This window comes from Apium graveolens, chromosome 10 (genome assembly GCF_009905375.1).
Source record: "Apium graveolens cultivar Ventura chromosome 10, ASM990537v1, whole genome shotgun sequence".
Lineage (NCBI taxonomy): Eukaryota > Viridiplantae > Streptophyta > Magnoliopsida > Apiales > Apiaceae > Apium > Apium graveolens.
The window spans coordinates 7,928,179-7,950,718 of NC_133656.1; the positions used below are offsets into that span (position 1 = coordinate 7,928,179).

Genomic DNA, 22,540 nt, shown 5'->3' on the forward strand with positions numbered 1-22,540 from the left:
TTCTAAGATTAAAACTAAAAATTTTGATCTTAAGAAAAGGAATGATCACCAAGAATCTGAGTTGATTTTCATGCTAGAAGCTCAAAAGAAAAGAGATGATGTTTTGTATGTTAAAGAAAAACTGTTAGAAAATCATGCTTACCTAAAAAAGGAACTCGCTAAAGAAAGGGAAGTAATTAAGCTTTGGACTAGTTCAGGGAAAACAACTCAGGGTTTATAGAAAATGGTTGTTGTGGATCTGGATTATGATATGCTGATAAAACTAATTCTGATAAGTTTAATGAAAAGGAAACTGAAAAATTTAAAATAGTAAATACTGAGAAGAAGGTAAAACTGAATATGTCTCAGTTAAGACCTATTATGTTTAACTTAAGTGCTGATGTTGTTAAGTCAGTTAATGAAAAAGGGTCAACATCAACATCTAAGTCTAGCTTAAAGATGATAAGTATGAACAAGTTCATACCAAGTCAGTAAATGTTGATTTAATGACTCAGAAAAAACTTAAGCAAAAGCTGAAGGAAGTCAAAATGAAAAAAGGGAAAAACAGCCTAGAAAAAATAGAAATGGAAAAGTAGGTGTCAATAAGGAGAACAAATATAAACTCATTCATAATGCACATAGAAAGGCTTGTTTTAACTGTGGTAGCGCTAATCATCTTGTTGTTGCTTGCAGGAAGAATAAAGGGATAAATAATGTTCCTCCTAATTCAGAGTTTAGGAATAGAACAGTTAGTTATAAACCACATAATCCATGTTTTCATTATGGTAGTGTTTAGCATACAATTTACACATGTAAAGAGTATCACAGTTTGTATTATGATAACTATGAATTGAAGTCCTCTTTATATAAATCAAAACTTGTTTCTTCACGTGTAAACATTGATATTAAGAATGTTAACATGAAATCTAATTTAAAGTCTTATGTTATAAATGTTAACAAACTTAAAAAGGCCAAAGGATCCAAGCAAGTCTGGGTCCTTAAAAATATTAATTAATTGTTAAATCTGATTGCAGGGTAACAGGAAAAATTCTTTAGTCTTGGACAATGGATGTTCAGGACATATGACAGGAAATAAATCCCTGCTATCAGAGTTTAAGGAGGAGGCTAGACAAAATGTTTCTTATGGAGATGGAAACTTAGGAAAGACTTTGGGATATGACAAGATTAAGCTTGGAAATGTCATCATTGAAAATATAGTTATAGTTGCTAGACTCAAGTATAATCTACTCAGTGTGAGTCAAATCTGTGACAGAGGTTAACATGTGACTTTTTATGTGCAAACAAAATCACCCAATGAGCCAAATTTAAAATACTTTCACATATTTTTTTGCAAATGTTTTGTTCTCAAAACTCATCCTGAACAGCTTACAAAATTTGATCTAAAAGCTGATGAAGGCATTTTATTGGATATCCACTGTCAACAAAAGCTTTCAGAGTTTATAATCTGAGAACTAGGGTGGTCATGGAATCTATTCATGTGTCTTTTAATGACAAGAAGATTACAGGTCTAGAAGATGTAGATGACCATTATTGCCCAGTAAAGTAATTGTTTAAGGGGGGTTGGATACAACTACTAAACAAATCCATTTATTATGAATGTAAAGTAAGCACGGATTAATCAAATAACAGTTTATATTGACCTTTAATAAATTGTTACAAAACTCTCTTAAAAATAATATTCTTAAGAGCAACTAGGTTAACTCGAGTTAAGCATTTATCACTTATATTTGATAAACTATTCTGTGTTTATATATTACACAGCTACAATCAATCTCTATCAATTACAAGATATGTTATAGTATAACTTTTCTGCTTTCTATACATACCTAAATCAACTACGATCCTATAAATCAGCACCTTCTGATTTATCTCACAGCTCTAACTTGTCATCCAAGTCATTATCAATGGATAAGCTGACCAGCGGATATATTTTATAGCTTCGATGGATATTCATATCTAAGTATCAACGGATGACTGAATAGATTGTCAATAGATTATTATAAAGCTTCCAACATATAATTATATCCTGACAGTTGATCATATCCTAATTATTAGACAAATCCTGATTCCCAACTTATCCAATTTTCAACAATCTCCCCCAATATATGCTTTGCGGAATAAGTATAAATTCTAATAGAATTGTCTAGTGCCAAAAACCAGATAGACAAAATATATAGTGTAAAGCATACTTTGCTTCAGATTTTGATCTTCATATTTCTTGATAAATTCTACAGTATCTCTGAACAAAAGCTTTACTATGTCATCAATCTTTTTTAACAGAATATCTTTTAGTTTGATCTTCAAATTCTTCTCATACTCTGTTTTATTAGATAACTAATAGATAGTAGCTCTTAGATTTCTGATTTGAGCTCTTTCTATCATCATGTCTTCTAGTGATACATAACACGTTCTTTTTCCATCAGGATTCATGGTTATATGCCTCTGAGTAAGAACATTTTTAATAACAGCTCCTCCTTTCTTTATATTGACTTATTACCCTTTGAAATTTATGTATGTAGGAATGTATGATCCAAAGTAATATTGACCATCATCCAGTATCCTTTTTCTGATATTGACAAGAATCATATTTGACCATTCTCTTAAAGTTCCATCTTCAACTCTTAGCAAATAGTGTCTATATATTTCAGATCCTTTATTGACATGATCATCAGTTCATCAAGTAAAAGAACTTGAACTTGATGTTAGTCTAGTATAATCTTCACAACTTCAAGTTTATCCAAGTGATCAGCAGTTACTTCCTGACCAGGACTATCAACAAGAGTGAAGTTCAACAACTTTAAATTAACAAGTTGAACTTCATGATGTCCTATTCCATCTCTTGTGAATGGTTCAATCAACTTGAGATTCTTGGATTGTACTAACCAAGACTGTTTATCTCTCATGGTATTAGATCCAGGTAAACCATCTATCCTTATACCTCCAGAAGTAAAGCTCAATTTATCATTACAAATAAGATCATCATTTTTTCTCTATTTATATTTGTTCTTGATCTTTGGAAATACTTGAGCTTTCCTTTCTACTCTTTCATATAACATCTTCAGAAATAAGACTGATAGTGAGGGAATTACTACAAGAAATAAAGCAATGCTGGTTGAAAAGGGTTATTCACAACAAGAAGGCATTGGCTAAGATGAGACTTTTGCTCCAGTTACAAGGCTTGAGGCAATCAGAATTTTTCTAGCCTACGTTGGTCACATGAACTTCAAGGTGTTCCGAATGGATGTGAAGAGTGCATTTCTAAATGGTGAACTTGAAGAGGAAGTTTATGTTGAACAACCTCCAGGGGTTTATTGATCAAAAGTATCCAGATCATGTTTATAAGCTGGATAAGACACTCAATGGATTAAAGCAAGCTCCAAGGGCATGGTATGAAACACTTTCTTAATTCTTATTACAAAGTGCTTTCAAAAGAGGTACAATTGATAAAACTCTATTTTAAAAATGCCATGGTAAGGACTTGTTGTCAGTTCAGATATATATTTGTTGATATCATTTTTGGTTCTACTAATGATAAACTCTATGAGAAATTTTCAAAGCTAATGTAGTCAAGATGTCAGATGAGTATGATGGGAGAATTGCGTTACTTTCTAGGATTTGAGTCAAGCAGACTAAAGAAGAAATTTTCATCAATTAAGGAAAATATACCAGGAATTTTCTCAAAAGGTTTGGGATGCAAGACAGTTCATCTGCAATAACTCCTATGGCCACTGCAACCAAGTTCGATTTAAATACTGGTTCATCAGTAGATATAACTAACTACAAAGGTATGATTGGTTCATTCCTATATTTGAATGCTAGTAGACCTGATATCATATATGCTACCTGTCTGTGTACAAGGTTCCAAGCTGATCCAAGGGAACCACATCTGTTAACTGTGAATTTTTTTATAAATATCTCAAAGGCACCATGAATCTTGGATTATGGTATCCTAAAGGTTCAAATTTTAAGCTAATTGGATATTGAGATGCAGATTTTGCAGGATGCAAAATAGACAGGAAAAACAATTTAGAAAGCTGCCAATTTCTTGGTGGTAGATTGGTTTCTTGGTTTAGCAAGAAACAGAAGTCAATTTCCACTTCAACCGCAGAAGCTGCGTATATTGCTGCAGGAAGCTCTTGTGCTCAAATTTTATGGATGAAGAATCAGTTACTGGATTATGGGTTATAATATTCTAAAATTCCTATTTATTGTGATAATTAAAGTGCTATTGTAATGACAGGAAATCCAGTGTAGCATTCAATGACTAAGCACATCAGTATTAGGTATCATTTCATAAGGGAACATGTAATGGAAGGTATAGTGGAATTGTACTTTGTACCTACAGATCATTAGTTAATAGATATCTTCACCACACCACTTTGTGAAGCTACTTTTAAAAGACTGGTGAATGAATTGTTAATGATTTCAGGATAATTTTCAAACACTGATGGATAAGCTGTGATATGTAACAGGGAAACATTATCAAAGTGTAGTATCTTTTTCTATGAATCAATATTTATTGAAGTCTTGACACTGATGCCATGTGTTCATATTAATTGTTATTTGAATTTGAAGTTGAGTTTAAATCCTGATAGATAAACTCTGATAGTAGTTGCATGATAAACTCTGATTATATAGCTAGATACTGATATTGGTCAAACTTGTGTTGACTGATAAGTCCTGACAGTAGTTAATTAAAGACATCAACATAAGGTACCATTTCATAAGGGAACATGTAATGGAAGGTATAGTGGAATTGTACTTTGTAACTACAGATCAACAGTTAATAGATATCTTCACCACACCACTTTGTGAAGCTACTTTTACAAGACTGGTGAATGATTGGGAATAATTTCAGGATAATTTTCAAACACTGATGGATAAGCTGTGATCTGTAATAGGGAAACATTATCAATGTGTAGTATCTTTTTCTATGAATCAGTATTTATTGAAGTCTTGGCACTGATGCCATGTGTTCATGCTAATTGTTATTTGAATTTGAAGTTGAGTTTAAATCCTGATAGATAAACTCTGAAAGTAGTTGCATGATAAACTCTGATTGTATAGCTAGATACTGATTTGGTCAAACTTGTGTTGACTGATAAGTCCTGACATTATTTAATTAAAGACTGATAATGGTCAAACTCTGATTGACTGTTAATCTCTGATGTTTTTTTAAATTTATTCAAAAATATTCTTAAAACAATATGTTAACAAAAAATAATAATGTAGAATAGTGGGTAATTTTTGTTAGTGCTTGTGCCCTACAAACAACACTATTATGTTTATATTATCAAATATTTGGATTATTAATTATAATTCTAAGGATTATTCTTTAGTAATTTATTATATCTTTATTTTCTGTAATAAAAGGTTAAATTAAAAAATGTCCTTAGAATATGATATGTAAATCTATATCTCTAAGTACGTGACGTAGAAATGAGATTATGAGAATAGTATTGATATTTCTAAAGGCCCCTAGTCAAGTATTATTGTTAAGGGACGATAATAAATACGTTGAGACTCGTGTGTTTGTTGGCTGATGATCATATCTCATTGATCATATGTATGGTGATACTAAAGCCAAAACACAGGCACATGTAATAAATACATGGTGCTGGATTGACCCAATGTGAGATACATGTTTAAAGTGTCATAAGTTGATCTCACAGTGATAATGATGTATTGGTCCTTTGATCTGAAATCATTATATTTCTATACGAGAATTAATATACCTTGATACTATTGAATGTTATCCTTGACCGGGTAATAATAAAAGTAGATATTGGGTATATTATGAATCGTATGAGAAATATGACTGATCTAGATGGGATTTAGCCATCCTTTATTAAGGAAGTGATATTATTGGCCTCTTGATTAAGTAAGACTATAAAATGCATGGTCGTGCTCAAATACTGATTTGTTTAATAGTTTACTCATTAATCAAGGAAAGAAGGATTAAATTTTAACAGATGATGACACAATGCATGCCTCGAGTTTGATCTATAATATAAGGCTAAAGGGATTATATTACATTGTACATTATTCACGAAAAGTTTAATTAAATCACCAATTATTATTATTACTTGCGGAGCAATAACGTATTACTAGATTCCACTCATTTTTTATAATTTTATTGTTAGAAAATAAAATTATTGCCAACGTAATATAACCTAAAGGGTCACACACAAAGAACGTTTAAAACGGAGTGTTATTTAAATTATGAATTTTTATATTTTATTGTTGTTAATTTGAATTTAATTATTAAAATAATTAAGTGAGACTTGATTAATTATATATATATTAGAATTCAAATTTAATAATAATATAAACCCAAAATCAGAATGGGTCCTTTTACAAGCCCATTATGATTAGGGTTAGGCCCGAATCCCCTCTCTCCCTATATATACATTAAGATGTATTTTTTTTTTGGAAGAAATATCATGTTTTTGAGAAAACCCTAGCAGCTCTATATCTTAGAGAGGCTAGAGAGAGAGAGAGAGAGAGAAGAGGCAACCAAATCGGTTAGTACCAGCTCCGGTCATCATTGGACGATCGGACATTCGTGTGGATACCTTGGAGAGCATATCTTCGAAAGGAGGGTTTTTGTGTTGGTTCATCAAAATCAGAACGTTCATCACAATCAGAAGGAAAGCTTTATTAAGGTAAACATTAATTCTCCATAATTATCTGGTCATTATACATAGATCCTGCGGTAGGGATTCGATTTTTTTTTCGTTTTTCCGTTGCGTTTTATTGATCGAATCCCTAACAATGGCATTAGAGCTATGTGTATAATGGGATGATTTAGATACGTGTTTTGACAGTTTTCTAATATATTAAGCATGAATCAGATCTTCCATGTATGTATATGATACCATTTATGTGTGAGATTTAATACGCATGTTGTTATGTTGATTTATGATTGAACTGTTATATAGAGTTTTCTGTATATTCACGTGATGTTTATGCATATGATGATACTAGCACGTTATAGTGTTCCATGACTGATCAGTATGCGATTTGTTGATTATACATGATGTCTGGTTTATATATTGAGATGTAAACTGTTGGTCAGATGGTGTATTGATATGATTTGTGTAACAGGCTGCCGCCCCTGAACCCCCGTCAGGGGCTGCCGCCCCGGACCCCGCTATATTTTATTTTTTTCAAGTTCTTTATTTGTTTACTTGAGCATGGTGATGGTTATAGCCTTAAGACCTTTACTGAAGTTTATGGTTTTGGTTTTATAAATACGACTTGCATGTAATTTTCATTATTCTTTAACCTCGAATGTAAATCGAGTTTTTTATGTAAGTACATTAGTATAGGTTGTTTTTATGTAATGTACTTCAAGAAGGCATGATCCAAGAGGAGAAGCAACAATCGAGACAAGAAGAATGAAGACTTGTAATTGTAATTGTAATTGTATTTATATTATTCACCATCGATTGACCTTGATCCTTTCATTAGCTTGAAAGGATCACATAGGATAAAGGCCATAACCAAGCACGTTTACATACCGCACTTTACATATTGATGTATGAATGTATGTATAGAATAGTTAATGATGCATGTTTTAATTAGATTAATCATGCATGAATGAATGTATTAGATACGTCACCCATGTCATGCCTGTTAAACAAGATAAAATCTGTAACGACTCAAGATTTTAAAATTTATAAATGATTATTAGATTCTCATGTTTATGAAACACGAAATGAAATACGAATCTTCTCTATTTCCGACATGGGGCGATTTTATCAACAACGGGTTCATTGAACTTGTAAGGCTGTGGGTTTTAAGCGAGTCCGATGTGAATCCTCCACTACCTGGAAATCAAACCATTGACGAGTATTGGGTTTTATCCATATGTACCGAACCGTAAAAGAATGGTCAGGGGTACTTGCCTTGCAATGCTTTAAAGAATCCTAGGTAGCTTTTATGCTGACTTCGGTCCTTGCGAGACTCGACTGGAATCTACAGTAACATAATACCCTAATTAGTTACACCGACATGCTTGATATCCTCGAATCTTAAATAACTCAATCCGATAACCCGACTCGTATAATATATGTACACATAAGCATGTAATCAACATTCATATAGGGGTAAAACACTTTATATTGCAAAGTACGCTTCTCGTGTTTTAAAAAAAAATTAGAAATTTTTTGACAGCGACTCCTCTATTTATAAGCCTACCCGTCGAAACATAATCGACGTCCAATTCTCAACAAAACACAATTCCCAATTCGCATCTCGATATGACTGGTGACACAAACATTTATTTAGTTTCGAAAATAGTTTATACAAATCATTTTATTTATTTTATATATTTAGGACTCAGATAAAAATCATCACCGCCAACCATCCGCTCGTCAAAATTCATCGCGGACGGTGGCAAAATTTTTGAGGCACCCGCCTATTCGGGTTCCAACACAAAAATTTCACCAATGACTTTATAAATCATTTCCCGTACGAAATTTTATATCACGAATATTCCTTAAAATAATTTCCATTAGAAAATTAATTAAAACAAGAAATTCCTAATAAATCAAATCGAACATGAACAACAAAGGCAACAACATCCAACACACGCACCAGAAGCCACACACGCCACCGCCTCCTTGCCGGAAAAGCAAGGAGGGCAGCACAACAAACCTCACACTGACCACATGCATACACGAACACATATAAACATATGTATACATATATATACACACCGCACAAGCAAGAGCAGAATCAGAGAAATCACCTGAAAACGGGCCGGAAGAAACAGAACCGCGGTGACCAGAACCACCGGGAACCGGAAAGGAATAGGAAAAGGGTGAGAAAGAGATGAGATTGAGAAAGAGATAAGAGATTACAAGATTACAGAGCAAGGGAGAGATCGAAGAGAGACAAAGGGGACTAATGTTTATCAGGAAAGAGGAGAAACAGTAAACAGAACCAACCACACGACACGTGTCCTCTACTAGGACGCATGTCATTTTTATTTTTGTTTCGACCGACTGCAACCAAACTCGTGACATTTTAATCTATTTTAATGGTATACTCTGTGAATAAATATTAATCAAAACAATACCGAAATAATCTTAAAATTTTATACATATCCCGAAACTAATAAAATACAAATTTTATAATTTTTAAACTATTTTTGGAACGCAACTTATATCCGTATTTAACGATTAAATGAATCAACGTGCGGGTGAAATTAATCCTAAAAATTTTAGAAATAATTTTAAAATTCTCAGAATATTAAAACTTAATAAAATATGAGTTTCATAATTTTTGAAAAATCCTGGAATTAAATACTGATTTTACAATTAAATGCAATCAGAAAATCATTTAAAGATAAAAAATCAATGAAATATTGATTTCTCAATTTTATAAAATCCCAAAAAATAATTATTGGAATTATAAAGTCATAAAAATAATTTTAGAGATAATCCAAATATTTATGAAAATAAAACTACAATAAAAATCACTTTTAAAAGTGAAACAAAATAATACAACTCAATAATTAATTACTTAGCAGTTACACTTTTAAATAATACAAAATATACGAGTCGTTATAATATGTAGATGACATATTACTAATAGGGAATGACATACCTTCTCTACAGGCTGTTAAGACTTGGTTGGGAACTAGTTTCTCGATGAAGGACTTAGACGATGCTACCTATATATTAGGGATCAAGATCTATAGAGATAGATCAAGGAAATTAATCGGCCTAAGTCAGAGTACATACATTGATAAAGTATTGCATCATTTTGATGCAAGAGGTAAAAAGAGAATATGTCCCAATGTCACATGGGATATTGATCTCAAAAGACAACTGCCCTAAATCATTAGATGATAAGGGCCGTATGAGCAAAGTTCCTTATGCTTCGACAATTGGATCTATAATGTATGCGATGATATGTACTCGTTCTGATGTTTTGTATGCCTTGAGCATGACGAGCAGATACCAGTCTAATCCAGGTGAGGGTCACCGGACAACTGTCAAGAATATTCTTAAGTACTTGAAGAGGACTAAAGATTCATTCTTGGTGTATGGAGGAGATGTGAAGCTGGTTGTAAAGGGTTACACTGATGCCATCTTCCAGACAGATAGAGATGATTCAGTATCTCAGTCAGGTTTTATGTTTTGCCTTAATGGAGGTGTTGTAAGACGGAAGAGTTCAAAGTAAGAGACAATAGGTGATTCTACATTGGAAGCTGAGTATATTGTTGCCAGTGAAGCAGCCAATGAGGCTGTTTGGATATGGAAATTCATAACGGGACTTGGTATGGTTCCATCGATCACAGATCCAGCCGATCTTTACTGTGATAATAATGGAGCCATCGTGCAGGCTAAAGAACAATGGTCCCATTCCCGGGTAAAGCTTATACTTAGGAGATATCACCATCTTCGAGAGATTAATGAAAGAGGAGATATACATATATGTAAAGTGCATACTGATGATAATGTTGCAGACCCACTGACCAAGGCTTTGTCGCAGTAAAAGCATAAAGGTCATACTAGTTCCATGGGTATTAGATACATTGGTGATTGGCTCTAGTGCAAGTGGGAGATTGTTAGTGTTTGTGCCCTAGAGACAACACTTTATGTTTATATTATGAAACATCTGGATTATTAATTATGATTCTATGGATTATTCTTTAGTAATTTATTATATCTTTATTTTCCAGCAAAAAAGGTTAGATTAATAAATCTCCTTGAAATATGATATGTAAATCTATATCTCTAAGTACGTGACTTAGAAATGAGATTATGAGAATAACATTGATATTTCTAAAGGTCCCTAGTCAAGTATTATTCTTAAGGGACGATAATAAATACGTTGAGACTAGTGTGTTTGTTGACTGATGATCACATCTTATTGATCATAGGTATAGTGATATTAAAGTCAAAACACAGGCACATGTATTAAATACATGGTGCTGGATTGACCCGTTGTGAGATACTACATGTTTAAAGTGTCATAAGTTAATCTCACAGTGATAATGATGTATTGGTCCTTTGACCTGAAATCATTATATTTCTATACGATAATTAATATACCTTGATACTATTGAAAGTTATCCTTGACCGGGTAATAATAAAAGTAGACATTGGGTATATTATGCATCGTATAAGAAATATGAATGATCTAGATGGGATTTAGCCCTCCTTTATTAAATGAGTGATATTATTGACCTCTTGATTGAGTAAGACTATAAAATACATGGTCATGCTCAAATACTGATTTATTTATTAGTTTACTCATTGATCAAGGAAATAAAGATTCAACGTTAATAGAGGATGACATAATGCATGCCTCGAGTTTGATCTATAATATAAGGCTAAAGGGATTATATTACATTGTACATTATTCATGAAAGGTTTAATTGAATCACCAATTATTATTATTACTTGGGGAAAAATAATGTATTACTAGATGCCACTCATTGTTTATAATTTTATTATTAGAAAATAAAATTATTGCCAACGTAATAATAACCTAAAGGGTCACACACAAAGAACGTATAAAATGTAGTGTTATTTAAATTATGAATTTAAATATTTTATTGTTGTTAATTCGAATTTAATTATTAAATTAATTAAGTGAGACTTGATTAATTGTATATATATTAGAATTTGAATTTAATAATAATATAAACCCAAAATCAGAATAGGTCCTTTTAGAAGCCCATTATGATTAGGGTTAAGCCCGAATCCCCTCTCCTTATATATATTAAGATGTATATTTGTTTTGGAAGAGATATCACGTTTTTGAGAAAACCCTAGCAGCTCTACATCTTAGAGAGGCTAGAGAGGGAGAGGGAGAGAGAGAGAGAGAGAGGGAGGGAGAAAGGCAACCAAATTGGCTAGTACCGGCTCCGATGATCGTTGGACGATCGAACGTTCGTGCGGATACCTTGGAGAGTAGATCTTCGAAAGGCGGGTTGTTGTGTTGGTTCATCAAGATCAGAACGTTCATCACAATCAGAAGGAAAGCTTTATTAAGGTAAACATCAATTCTCCATAATTATCTGGTCATTATCCAGAGATCCTGTGGTAGAGATTCGAATGTTTTTGTTTTTTCTGTTGTACTTTATTGATCGAATCCCTAACAATTTTATGTAATTGATTACAAGTAAAAAGCTTATAGCGTGAGTTTAGGAAAAATGATTGAGCTTTTGTAAACTATTATTTTGTGTAACTGTGCATATAATTACTACAGATTAATACATGCTCCATAATTGTTTTCCTGAACAATGACATTTTTCCACGTGTCCCACTAGGTTGAACCGTCTGTGTGAGTTAGAGTATAGTGTTAAACGAAATCAATTCTTGATTTTCAATTATCACTTTATCAAATTTTTTCACTCTCTTACTCTCTAACTCTCTTCTTCTCCCTAATATAAACATTGATACCCTCATCAGTTTTTAAGTTTTTTTTAACACAAATTAATCACGACTTCATCTTCTACATCATCGACTTTTGTTCATGGTTGTGCAAAGTTTGTCACCAACAACTATGCTACTATTCTGGATTACACTGGGATAAATCCCGACTTTCACCTCTTTCGGGATTTATTGAAAGCCAGTGAAGTGGGTTTTGCTTTGACTGAACCTACAGTTGCTTCTGAGGACCAGATTTTTGCTTTTTGGAGAACTGGTGTTTATGACGATGGTGGTGCCAATGGATCTCTAAGCATCACTTTCGAGTTTAATGAGGAAACAAAGGTTGTTACTCCTCAAACTGTAAGGGAAGCTCTTCATCTCCCCGCTCACAATTTTTATTCAAGTTTTATTGGAGAAGGTTGAGGTTGCACCTCCGAGGCTGCGACTCTCTGCCAGGAACTTGTTAATTGCAAGCTTTCCCGAGACTTATGGATTGCAAAATCTTCAAAGTGCTAAGTTTCAGGAAATTACTATTGGGAACCTCCTGTAGCTAACCCAAGCACTACAACCCACACACTTCCTGAAACACAATCCACCTAGGTGCCTCCCAAAAGACACATGTTGTAAAAAGGAAGAAACCAGCAAAATCATCTACGAATTCTATTGAGAACCCACAGGACACTAGGGATTCTATTCAGAACCCACATGATATTATTGCCCAGTCTGCTAGGCCTTATGGTTAGAGAGCTGTGTTGAAGTTTTCTCAAGACAGTGGTGCTAATGTCATTGTTGAAATATCAAGTGGTTCCAAGGTACAAGTTTCTTATTCTTCTAAACTTTCAGAGTTTTTCAAAGGAAAACTTGTACTTTCCGAGTCAGAATCAGAGGATGAGGACAATGTTACCTTATCATCCAAATTCAAGAAACTAAATCATGATTCTACTCAGTTTCTAGTTGTACCACCAACTTAGGAGGGCATAACAAATCCCGATGCTGTAATTACTGATTCAAGCCCTAGACCAAGGAAAAAGAAGTTGTTCTAGACCTACTTTTCTCAACAAAAGCTGACGCTCAAACAGGAAATAGATGAGGAGGAACGTGATGTATTTGTGTCAACGCAGCCAATTACTGATGCTCTGGAAAATATATCTGCTGATACACCTGTCACAATTTCTGATTCTCCAGTGAAGCTGAAGAGATTAGTTAGGGAGGTCACTCAAGAGCAAGTAGAGAAGATAGCAAAGAGACTGTAGAAACAAGGGATGTTTCATGGATCAAGCACACAAGAACCAGTATCTCAAAAGGATAAAGCACAACTACAAATCCTGATCTAGTTACACAAGAACATGTATCTCATAGGGATGCTGAAGACATTGCACATTTTGCTACTCATTCAATCCAAGACTGACATGATGCAGCTCTAGCTAAAATTACTGATGAGGTATCCAAGGTCAAAGCTTTATGCATGACTATTGGGTCTCATTCTTTTAAGAAGAGCTGGATTGAAACTTGGAGCTACACAGGAGTCAGATATTGAATCTGAGAAAAGGAGTACACAAGAACCCGAGTTTCAAAGTAATCCAACAACTTCTGAATCTCCAGCCCCACAAGAACCATTACCTCAAAGTGGTAATGAAGGCATGACTCATGGTCCAGTTATCTTGGCAGTTGACAGTGAAGGAAGGATACATCCAACTCCATCAGCTGCTGATATTCTATCAGTACCTCATTCGGATGCTATCTTTGAAGAAGATCATTCAGAAGCACAAGGTATAATTACTGAATTTTCTTTATCAGCATTTAATTTAAATACTGATATTATTTTGTCAGCTAATATTAGTACTATAAATCCTACCGGTATGATCATGTCTAGTCCTTTACAAAAAGGTACCCCTAGTCATGTGACCACAGACAACTCTTCTCAGCCACCTCTTATTTCAGAAGGACAAAATTTTCTGAGCCTTTTATGTGAAAATGAGAGAAACGATTTAGAGAAAAATAGAATGAAAGAGAGGCAGGATCTTTACCTGGAAAAAGGAGAGGTAGATGAGTGTTAGGATTTAGTTAATCCTTGTGAGGAAATTTTGACTCTTAAACGTCATGAGATGAGTGCAGTGAGAAATAGTGAGACTACTTTAAAAGAATTTAGAGATTTAAGTGGTTCTTTAATTGATTTTACAAGTGCTTAGAGTATTAAAGAAATAGTTGCTGGAATACAACTTGTAGTCCCTATAGTAAACTCTGATGCATCAAATGCTGACAATTTCCATGCAGGTGTAAGTACTGATACTTTATTGTAGCCCACTCATATTTCTATTCCATCCACTGGTATTCTCCTTGTTCTTGCTGATATTCAAGAAAAAGAACAGTCCACTCAAATTCACTCCACAATTCCTGAGTCACTACAACACTCTACAGGCACTGAAGTTTTGGAGATAAATGTTGAAGCTCCACTTCACATGGCTACAATTCTTGAAGATGTTGAGTTAAATGCTGATGGTATGGCAGTTTCTGAAGCAGCTGGATCATATACTGCTCCAATTCCTGACTCTATTTTAAATGACAATGCTGAGGATGAAGTAGCACAGTTAGTTCAGGAACCAGTTACTAATGAAAAATCTGTGCATAAAAGTGAGCCTAGTGATGGAGAAAATATTGTTGAATCAAACATCAATGTATAATTAGATCCTGATGAAGATCTTGATGAGATTATCTTTCCTGAAGGCATGACAGATGAAGAAAAATAGTTGAGATTAGTTGAGTTGGATGCTAAAAATAGTAAAAAAAAAATTGATGTAGAATGGATTCTAAATGGAAGGATTCTTCATATCCTATCTATGTTACTAATGCCTCTAGAAATTTGGAGACAACAAAGATGCACATTATAAATCCTGATATCCTTACTCATATTAAATGTAATAATTGAGAAATTATAACTATTTTATATGATATTAAATGAGTATTATGTGTTTTATTATATCATAAATGAGTGTTGATCATAAAATATTAGTTATCATATGTTGTATGTGTTCCGCGTGGTACGGGGTATTTTTCGGGTATTTTATTACGTGTTAAATGCTTTTATATTAAAAGTTATACTATCAAGGTTTCGTTTTAATAGCTGTTATTTCGTATAGAACAATTGGCCTTATTTTTCCTAATATGGCTGTTATGGATAAAAAAAAACTAGGTTATGTTTATCACGCGTATTTAATTCTAGGGTTTGTGAGCTCAAGGCCTTCAATGGCCGCACTTGTGTTTCGTGGCTAAAAATTTCCATTACAAGATGCCTACGTATCTCTTTATATTTAGATAATCAAGCCAAGATGTAGTTCTTTGTGATGGGGAAGGACCCTTTATATAGACATTGGATGTCTTTTAATTAGACTAGGGTTAGGAGACTTGATGAATAAGTCTCCGTTATAGAGTAGACTTTGGAGTCTTAAACATAGGAAGTAGATTTCTTGTTGGTTTAGGTGCCTTGTAGGCCACTCAATAAAGAATTATATCCTCTATTGGATATACTTAATGAGCTGTTATTTCACCCTATTTATTAATTATGAAATTAATAAATAATTAAGGCTTTGGGCCTCATTAATTGGGCTTCTTTATTGGACCATATTAGGTCTAATTAACTCAACATTAATTATGTTTCTAGGCTAATTTCAGGCCCATATCATTTGCCCCCCAACTTTTGCGAAACCTGGTAAAGATTCCCAGAAGTTAAAGTTTATACCTTCTCTAGTTATCATTTTTATCGTAAAGTATGGAGAGACCTACACATTTACAATGATTCTCCCTTTGGGATTCATCCCTATGGGCTTCCCTAATTTTCCAAGAACTGTTTGGTACCTTCTAGTATATTTCATGATTTTTCCTTAATTTTTCACGAATATTCCAATACTCACAGGTATGTTCCTTAATTTTTCAGGATCTTTTTGTCCAAAAATAATTTTTAGAAATTATTTTCTAATTTTCCCGAATTTTTGGGATATTTCCCTCTAATTTCCCTATTTTTTGGGATTTTTTTTCCATTTTTAACCCATTTCTTGATTAATTAAATAATCAAAAAATGGGTTGTATGGTGTCATACATCCTAGGCATGGGTCACCCCCTCCTAGGAGACAGGTTGTGAACAAATCCTAGGAATCATGCCTCTTAGGCGTGGTTTGGCTTCCCATAGCTGCAATGCATCCTAGGCGTGGGTTACCCCCGCCTAGAAGACAATCTTGTGATCAACGCCTAGGAATTATGCTTCCTATGCGTTGTTTGACTCCCTGTTTTTTCAAGCCCTCTTACTTCCTAGGCGTGGGTTACGCCCACCTAGGAGACATCTTTTGAACAACGCCTAGGAATTATGCTTCCTAGGCGTGGTTTAACTTTCTTGACTTTTAAAGCCCTCATACTTCCTAGGCGTGGGTTACCCCGCCTCTTTTCTCCTTCATCTTCTGAAACTTTCTAGAACCTTCTTGATTCTTGTAGAATGCATTTTGAATTTTGAATTTAATGGGCTTCCCGCCCTTAGATACCGGAAGGCCCAATTTCTTGGCCCAAGTACCCCTATAGCCGGTTGGTTTACCGAATGGGGAGGCTATTTAAAGAGTGGAGTGTGAGTTCATTTCTCACACTTCTCTCAAGCAAAACTTCCCTTACAAATTTTCCTCTCAACTTCTGATCATTCATCTCTAGCCTTTTCTACCGTAAGATTATTTTCGGCCTTCTCCACCACCGTTTTCTTCACCATTTTCTGGCTTTATTTTAAGATTCCATTTGAATCTTCATCTTCCTCCATAGTTTCCAACTTGTAGGATCCTCTTTCTTGAATGCTCTTAACCTTGTAGGCCCTTCCCAATTTGGGGCAAGTTTTCCTTCGTGCCCTACTCTAGACGCTTCCACCTTTTTAAGACCAAATCTCCTTGCTTAAAGAATCTTTCTTTTACCCTAATGTTGTAATAAAAAGAAGCTTTCTTTTTATATTCTACAATCCTTGCATTTTCTTCTTCCCGCACTTCATCTATTAAATCCAGGGCTAATCTTTGGCATTCGTTATTTTCTTCAAGATTGTATGCTTGGATTCTCGGAGACGAATGTGATATCTCTACCGGAATGAATGCTTCTTCCCCGTATGCTAACATAAAGGGTGTTGCTCCTGCTGTGACTCTACATGTGGTCCTGTAAGCCCAAAGTATTGGAAGTATTTCATCCACCCAATTATTCCTGGACTTCTCAATCCTCTTCTTTAACCAATCTCGGAGAATCCGATTTGCCATCTTCGCTTGCCCATTAGCTTGAGGGTGGGCTACGGAAGTGAACTGTAGTTCTATCTCATTCTCTTCACAATGCCTTTTGAATTCCTTGTTATTAAACTGTGCTCCATTATCGATTACCAAGATTCGGGGAATCTCATATCTGCACATGATATTTTCCCACATGAATTGAGCAACGTGTTTGGTTGTAATCTTGGCCAAGGGCTTAGCTTCGATCCACTTAGTAAATTATTCAATTGCTACAATTAAGAACTTCCTTTGACCAGTAGCCATCGGGAAAGGCTCAAGAATATCCATCCTCACATGATTAAGGGAATAGGAAAATTTATAGAATTTTGCATCTCGGGAGGCTGTCGAACAACTGGTCCATGCTTTCAACAACGATCACACTTCTTCACATAGTCTTTGGCATCAACCATCATTTCCGGCCAGTAGAAGCCTGAATGAGTTATCTGGCGCGCAAGGGCCCTGCCCCCCAAGTGTTTCCCACAAATACCTTCATGTACTTCTTCAAGGACCAATCGTGCCTCGTATGGCCTAAGGCATCTAATGTAAGGAAACACATAAGATGTTTTATACAGGATTCCATCGATCAAAGAGTATCCAGTGTTCGTACAACCAACTTTCTCGCTTCTATCGCATTGTTTGGCAACCAACCAGTTTGGATATAGGCCTTAATAGGATCTAGACATAATCCCTCAAGCTCTATAGGGGCAACAATCTTAACATCGATGCTCCGTGTTTTCAAGACATGAAAGTATACACTTCCGAAACTTTCTTCCTTTTTCGAGGAGGCAAAGCTCTTACTATGAGTACATACTTCGCCATGGTCTTGTCCCTTGCTTCGAATTCCCCTTTTTTAGGGTTTTGAAAAAAAGGGACATTTGTCTCCTGACTTGGAGATGAATCTTCCTAAAGTCGCAATTCTCCCCTTCAATTTTTGAACCTCCATGTCTTGGATAGCTTTTATTTTTTTAGGGTTTTCCTCTATTCCTCTCTTCAAGATCATGTGACCCAAAAACTTTCCAGACCCTATGCCGAAGGCGCACTTGGAAGGATTTAACATCAAGTTGAGGTGCCTCAGCACTTCAAATGCCTATCTGAGATGATGAATCTTGTCGGCCTGGGCTAGGATTTTGACTAACATGTCACTGACATAGACTTCCATGGTTTTTCCAATTAGATGGACGAATATTTTATTCACCAATCTTTGATATGTGGATTCTGCATTCTTTAGTCCAAAAGCCATAACAAGATAACAAAAGACACCAAAGTCAGTTATGAAAGATACCTTACGGGTGTCGTTTTTGTGCATTTTAATCTGATTATAGCCGCTGAAGTCATCCATGAATATTTGCATCTCATGCCCAGATGTGGCATCGATCTAGGTATCAATCCTTGGTAGGGGGTAGCAGTTCCTCGGACATGTATTGTTCAGATCAATGAAGTTAATGCATATCATCCACTTCCCATTGGCTTTTTTGACCATCACTGGGTTCGCCAACCATTCGGGAAATTGTACTTCCTTAATAAATCCAGCTACTAGAAGCTTTTCAACCTTCTATTTAATGGCTTCCAGCCTATTAGGGGCATATGTTCTCTTCTTTTACTTGACAGCCTTTTGAGTCAGATCGACGTTCAACTTATGAGTTAAAAGGTTGGGATCAATCCCGGGCATATAAGATAATGTCCAAGAAAACATATCACCATTCTCTTGAAAGAACTTGGTCAGTCGGCCTTTTAGGGGCTTTTCAAAAGATGCTTCAATGTATGTGACCTTATCCGAGTTGAACGAGTCTAGGGGAATTGGGACCAAGTCCTCAGCAGCCTTCCCTCGATGCTTTTCGTTCTTGTAGACATTCATGTCTTTTATGTGGAGGACCCGCCCCCCGGTTTCATCAGCGTTAAGTGCTGCAACATAGCAATTTCGGGCCATCTTTTTATCTCCTTTTTTTCTCCAACATCTTTCATGGTAGGAAACTTGAACACCATGTGGTTGGTCGAGGCCACGACCTTAAACGCATGAATTTTGGTCCTTCTCATGTTTGCGTTATGGGTAGAGGCTTCCTCAATGACCTGAAAGTTCATCATCTGTGTGGCCTCCATAGGCTCTTCCCCAATAGTCATGGGAATTTAAATTGCTCATTCTACTTGGGACTCCACTCCACTGAACCCATATATGGGTGCGTTTGAAGGGGTCACATTGGAGTCATTGTATACCATTCTCATAAACGTGTCATGAAATAGAATGTCGAAGGAAGCTCTATTATCTACAAGTTCTCTCTTGATAGGATAATTTCCAATTATGAACGTGATAACTAGGGGATCGTCTTGAGGAAACTTAAGACCGTCAAGGTCGGAATCACTGAATTTAAGAGACATCTCGGTCTTTTCATGCTTAGGCGCATCTCCAACTATAATCATCACATCCCCGGAATAGGCCTTTCGAGAGTTCTTTGTTGTCCTAGTGGTTGTTGGACCTCTGGCGATCATGTTGATCACTGGCCCTCGGGGCTTTGGGTTACGATCTTGATAATTATCCCCACGATCATTGTCTTTCCTTTGGCCTATGTCATCTTCACCATTGTCAGTATCATGACCAACATAGCTGTGGAACCTACAATGTTGACCCTTGTCTCTTTTCTCGGGGTTTCCCCTTTAGTGGCTTTGACCATCTAAACTCCTTATCCTTCTCGATTTCTAATAGGATTGGCTCCTTAGAGCATTTAACCTTGCGTACTGGGTGAATCTGGGTCCTTGATTCTTCTTGGGAGTGGAATAAAAGACCTTTCCAGTTCAAGGGCATTTTTCCTTGGCATCATACTCTTGTTCTGTTTTTCACTTCTTGTTTCCCGTGGGCTTATTACTTATTACTGTCTTCTTCATGCTTTCTTCCACCTTGATATACATTCCAGCTCTCTCATGGAGTTGTAGCATGCTTTCAGGGCACACTTGGCCAATGACATTTCAAAGAGCTCATTCTTTGTTCCTTGTTGCAGGACTATCATAGCTACTTCATTACCTACAACAAGGACCATCAAGGCCTTTTTCGTGAATCGGTTCAAATATTCTCTCGAGGATTCCTTTCTCCATTATTCGAGAGTTAAAAGAGAAGCTGAACTCTTCTCGTGCACCCTCCCACTAATGAATTTACTGATAAAAGCTTGACTGAGATCTTTGAAGGATCCGATCAAGTTGGGGGCAAATGATTGTACTATATTACGACCATACCGGATAGAGTTTGGGGAAAGCTTGACATTTAATAGCGTTGTTCATGGGCTACATCAATAGGGTGTTGAAGACACGATTTGCGGGGTCTCTTGTACCATCATATGCCTTGATGGCTGACATCTCAAACTTGAGATGCGAGCGTTCATGATATCCTCAGTAAATAGGGGGTTTGGATCATCTGGATCTTCTAGGGACATCAAGTCAATTGGATCGGCCCTTAGGTTTGTGATCCTTTGTCCTGATTTAGACCTTCCGGGTATATGATAGAAGAAAAATCCCCTGGTCTCGCTATCTATTGAGGTCTTGGCATCTGGTGCATCTCCATGTCATGCTTCAACCTTTAAATTTCAGCTTTATAAGCCTTGATCCTCTCTTATATATCTCAGGGAATATTCCCTTGGATGCTACAAGGTTATTGATAGCTCCCTGGTTAGGCCTCCTTATTAGCACGCCTCCTCCTTGGGGCAGTCTCCTCCTCTGATGAACCGTAATCTCTATCAGAGTAAGGGGCAGAGAAGTCTTGATCTTCAGGGATAGGGGCCATGGCATGAATGTATTGGGGCATCCATCCTTGTCCTTCTCCTTGGCGTGAGATCCCACTTCCTCCAACCTCAGGGTACACTAGCATTCCATATGGAGGATCGGTGGTTGTCGGGTTCACAATAGTAAAAAACTCATGCCCAGCGGGTTGAGAATTCAGCAGTGCTTGTAGCGGTTGGAATTGGGGATTCGTCCCTACGAGGGGATCTAGAATTAGGGGATTCGTCCTTATCAGTTGTTCGTTCTATACAATATGGATTTCTCTCCTTCCACATGTAGAGGTTTAAAGCCTCAAATATAGATATATTCACCTGCTTATAGTGCAGAACTATCATCCCACTCACAGGATCCCGTCCTTCATATTCATGTTCCTAGAGGGTTCGACCCTTGAACAGAGGTCTGTATGGAATACTTTCCAATAATGGTGGTTTAGAGATTCAGTTTTTCATTGGGACTGACTACATCTTGGCTTGATTCTCTAGCATCTTGTAAGGGCAGTTTTTAGCCACGAAACACAAGTACAGCCATTGAATGCCTTGAGATCACGAACTCTAGAATTAAATATGCGTAATAAACGTAACCTAGTTTTTTAACCATAACAATGGTGTATACCATATTAATTTTTTGAACATCCAATTAATTTTTTTGGCCCCTACGGGTACTCAGGACCCCACAAAAATCATATTTAATTTTTTATAAAATTATGGGACTTTCAAATATTTCATATATTTGCATTTTTGGATTATTCATAATTTTTTGGGAAATTTTGGCATATATTTTGTAATCATTTAAATTTAAAATTTTAAAAATTATTTCCCATAAATTAATATTTAAGAGCCAATAATTTTATAAGGAGATATAATTAAGGCCTAATTTATAATTAGGGTTTTTTGTAATTATAAATAGATTAATTTTTATTAATTAATTATATAAAAATCATAAAAAATCAGAAAAATCAGAAAATTCTCTGAAAATCGGGTTAGGGTTCTTGAATTCGGGTCAAAAATCAAATTGTGATTTTCAGGTGATTCTGAGCTTCAAATTCTATCATGTAAGTACTCAAATTGAAGCTCTTGATCTGTTCTACATGACTATGTTATCAATTTC

General features: G+C 35.4%; 1 protein-coding gene across 1 annotated transcript; it reads right to left on the minus strand.

The window, feature by feature from the left end:
* Window positions 1-17,272: 17,272 nt before the first annotated feature.
* On the minus strand, window positions 17,273-19,598 carry LOC141690397 (uncharacterized). Its single transcript, XM_074495204.1, has 3 exons — window positions 19,273-19,598; window positions 17,640-17,804; window positions 17,273-17,567 (listed from the first exon to the last, which is right to left on the minus strand). The coding sequence occupies exons 1-3, from the start codon at window positions 19,596-19,598 to the stop codon at window positions 17,273-17,275; spliced, it is 786 nt and encodes a 261-aa protein (XP_074351305.1).
* Window positions 19,599-22,540: the final 2,942 nt, after the last annotated feature.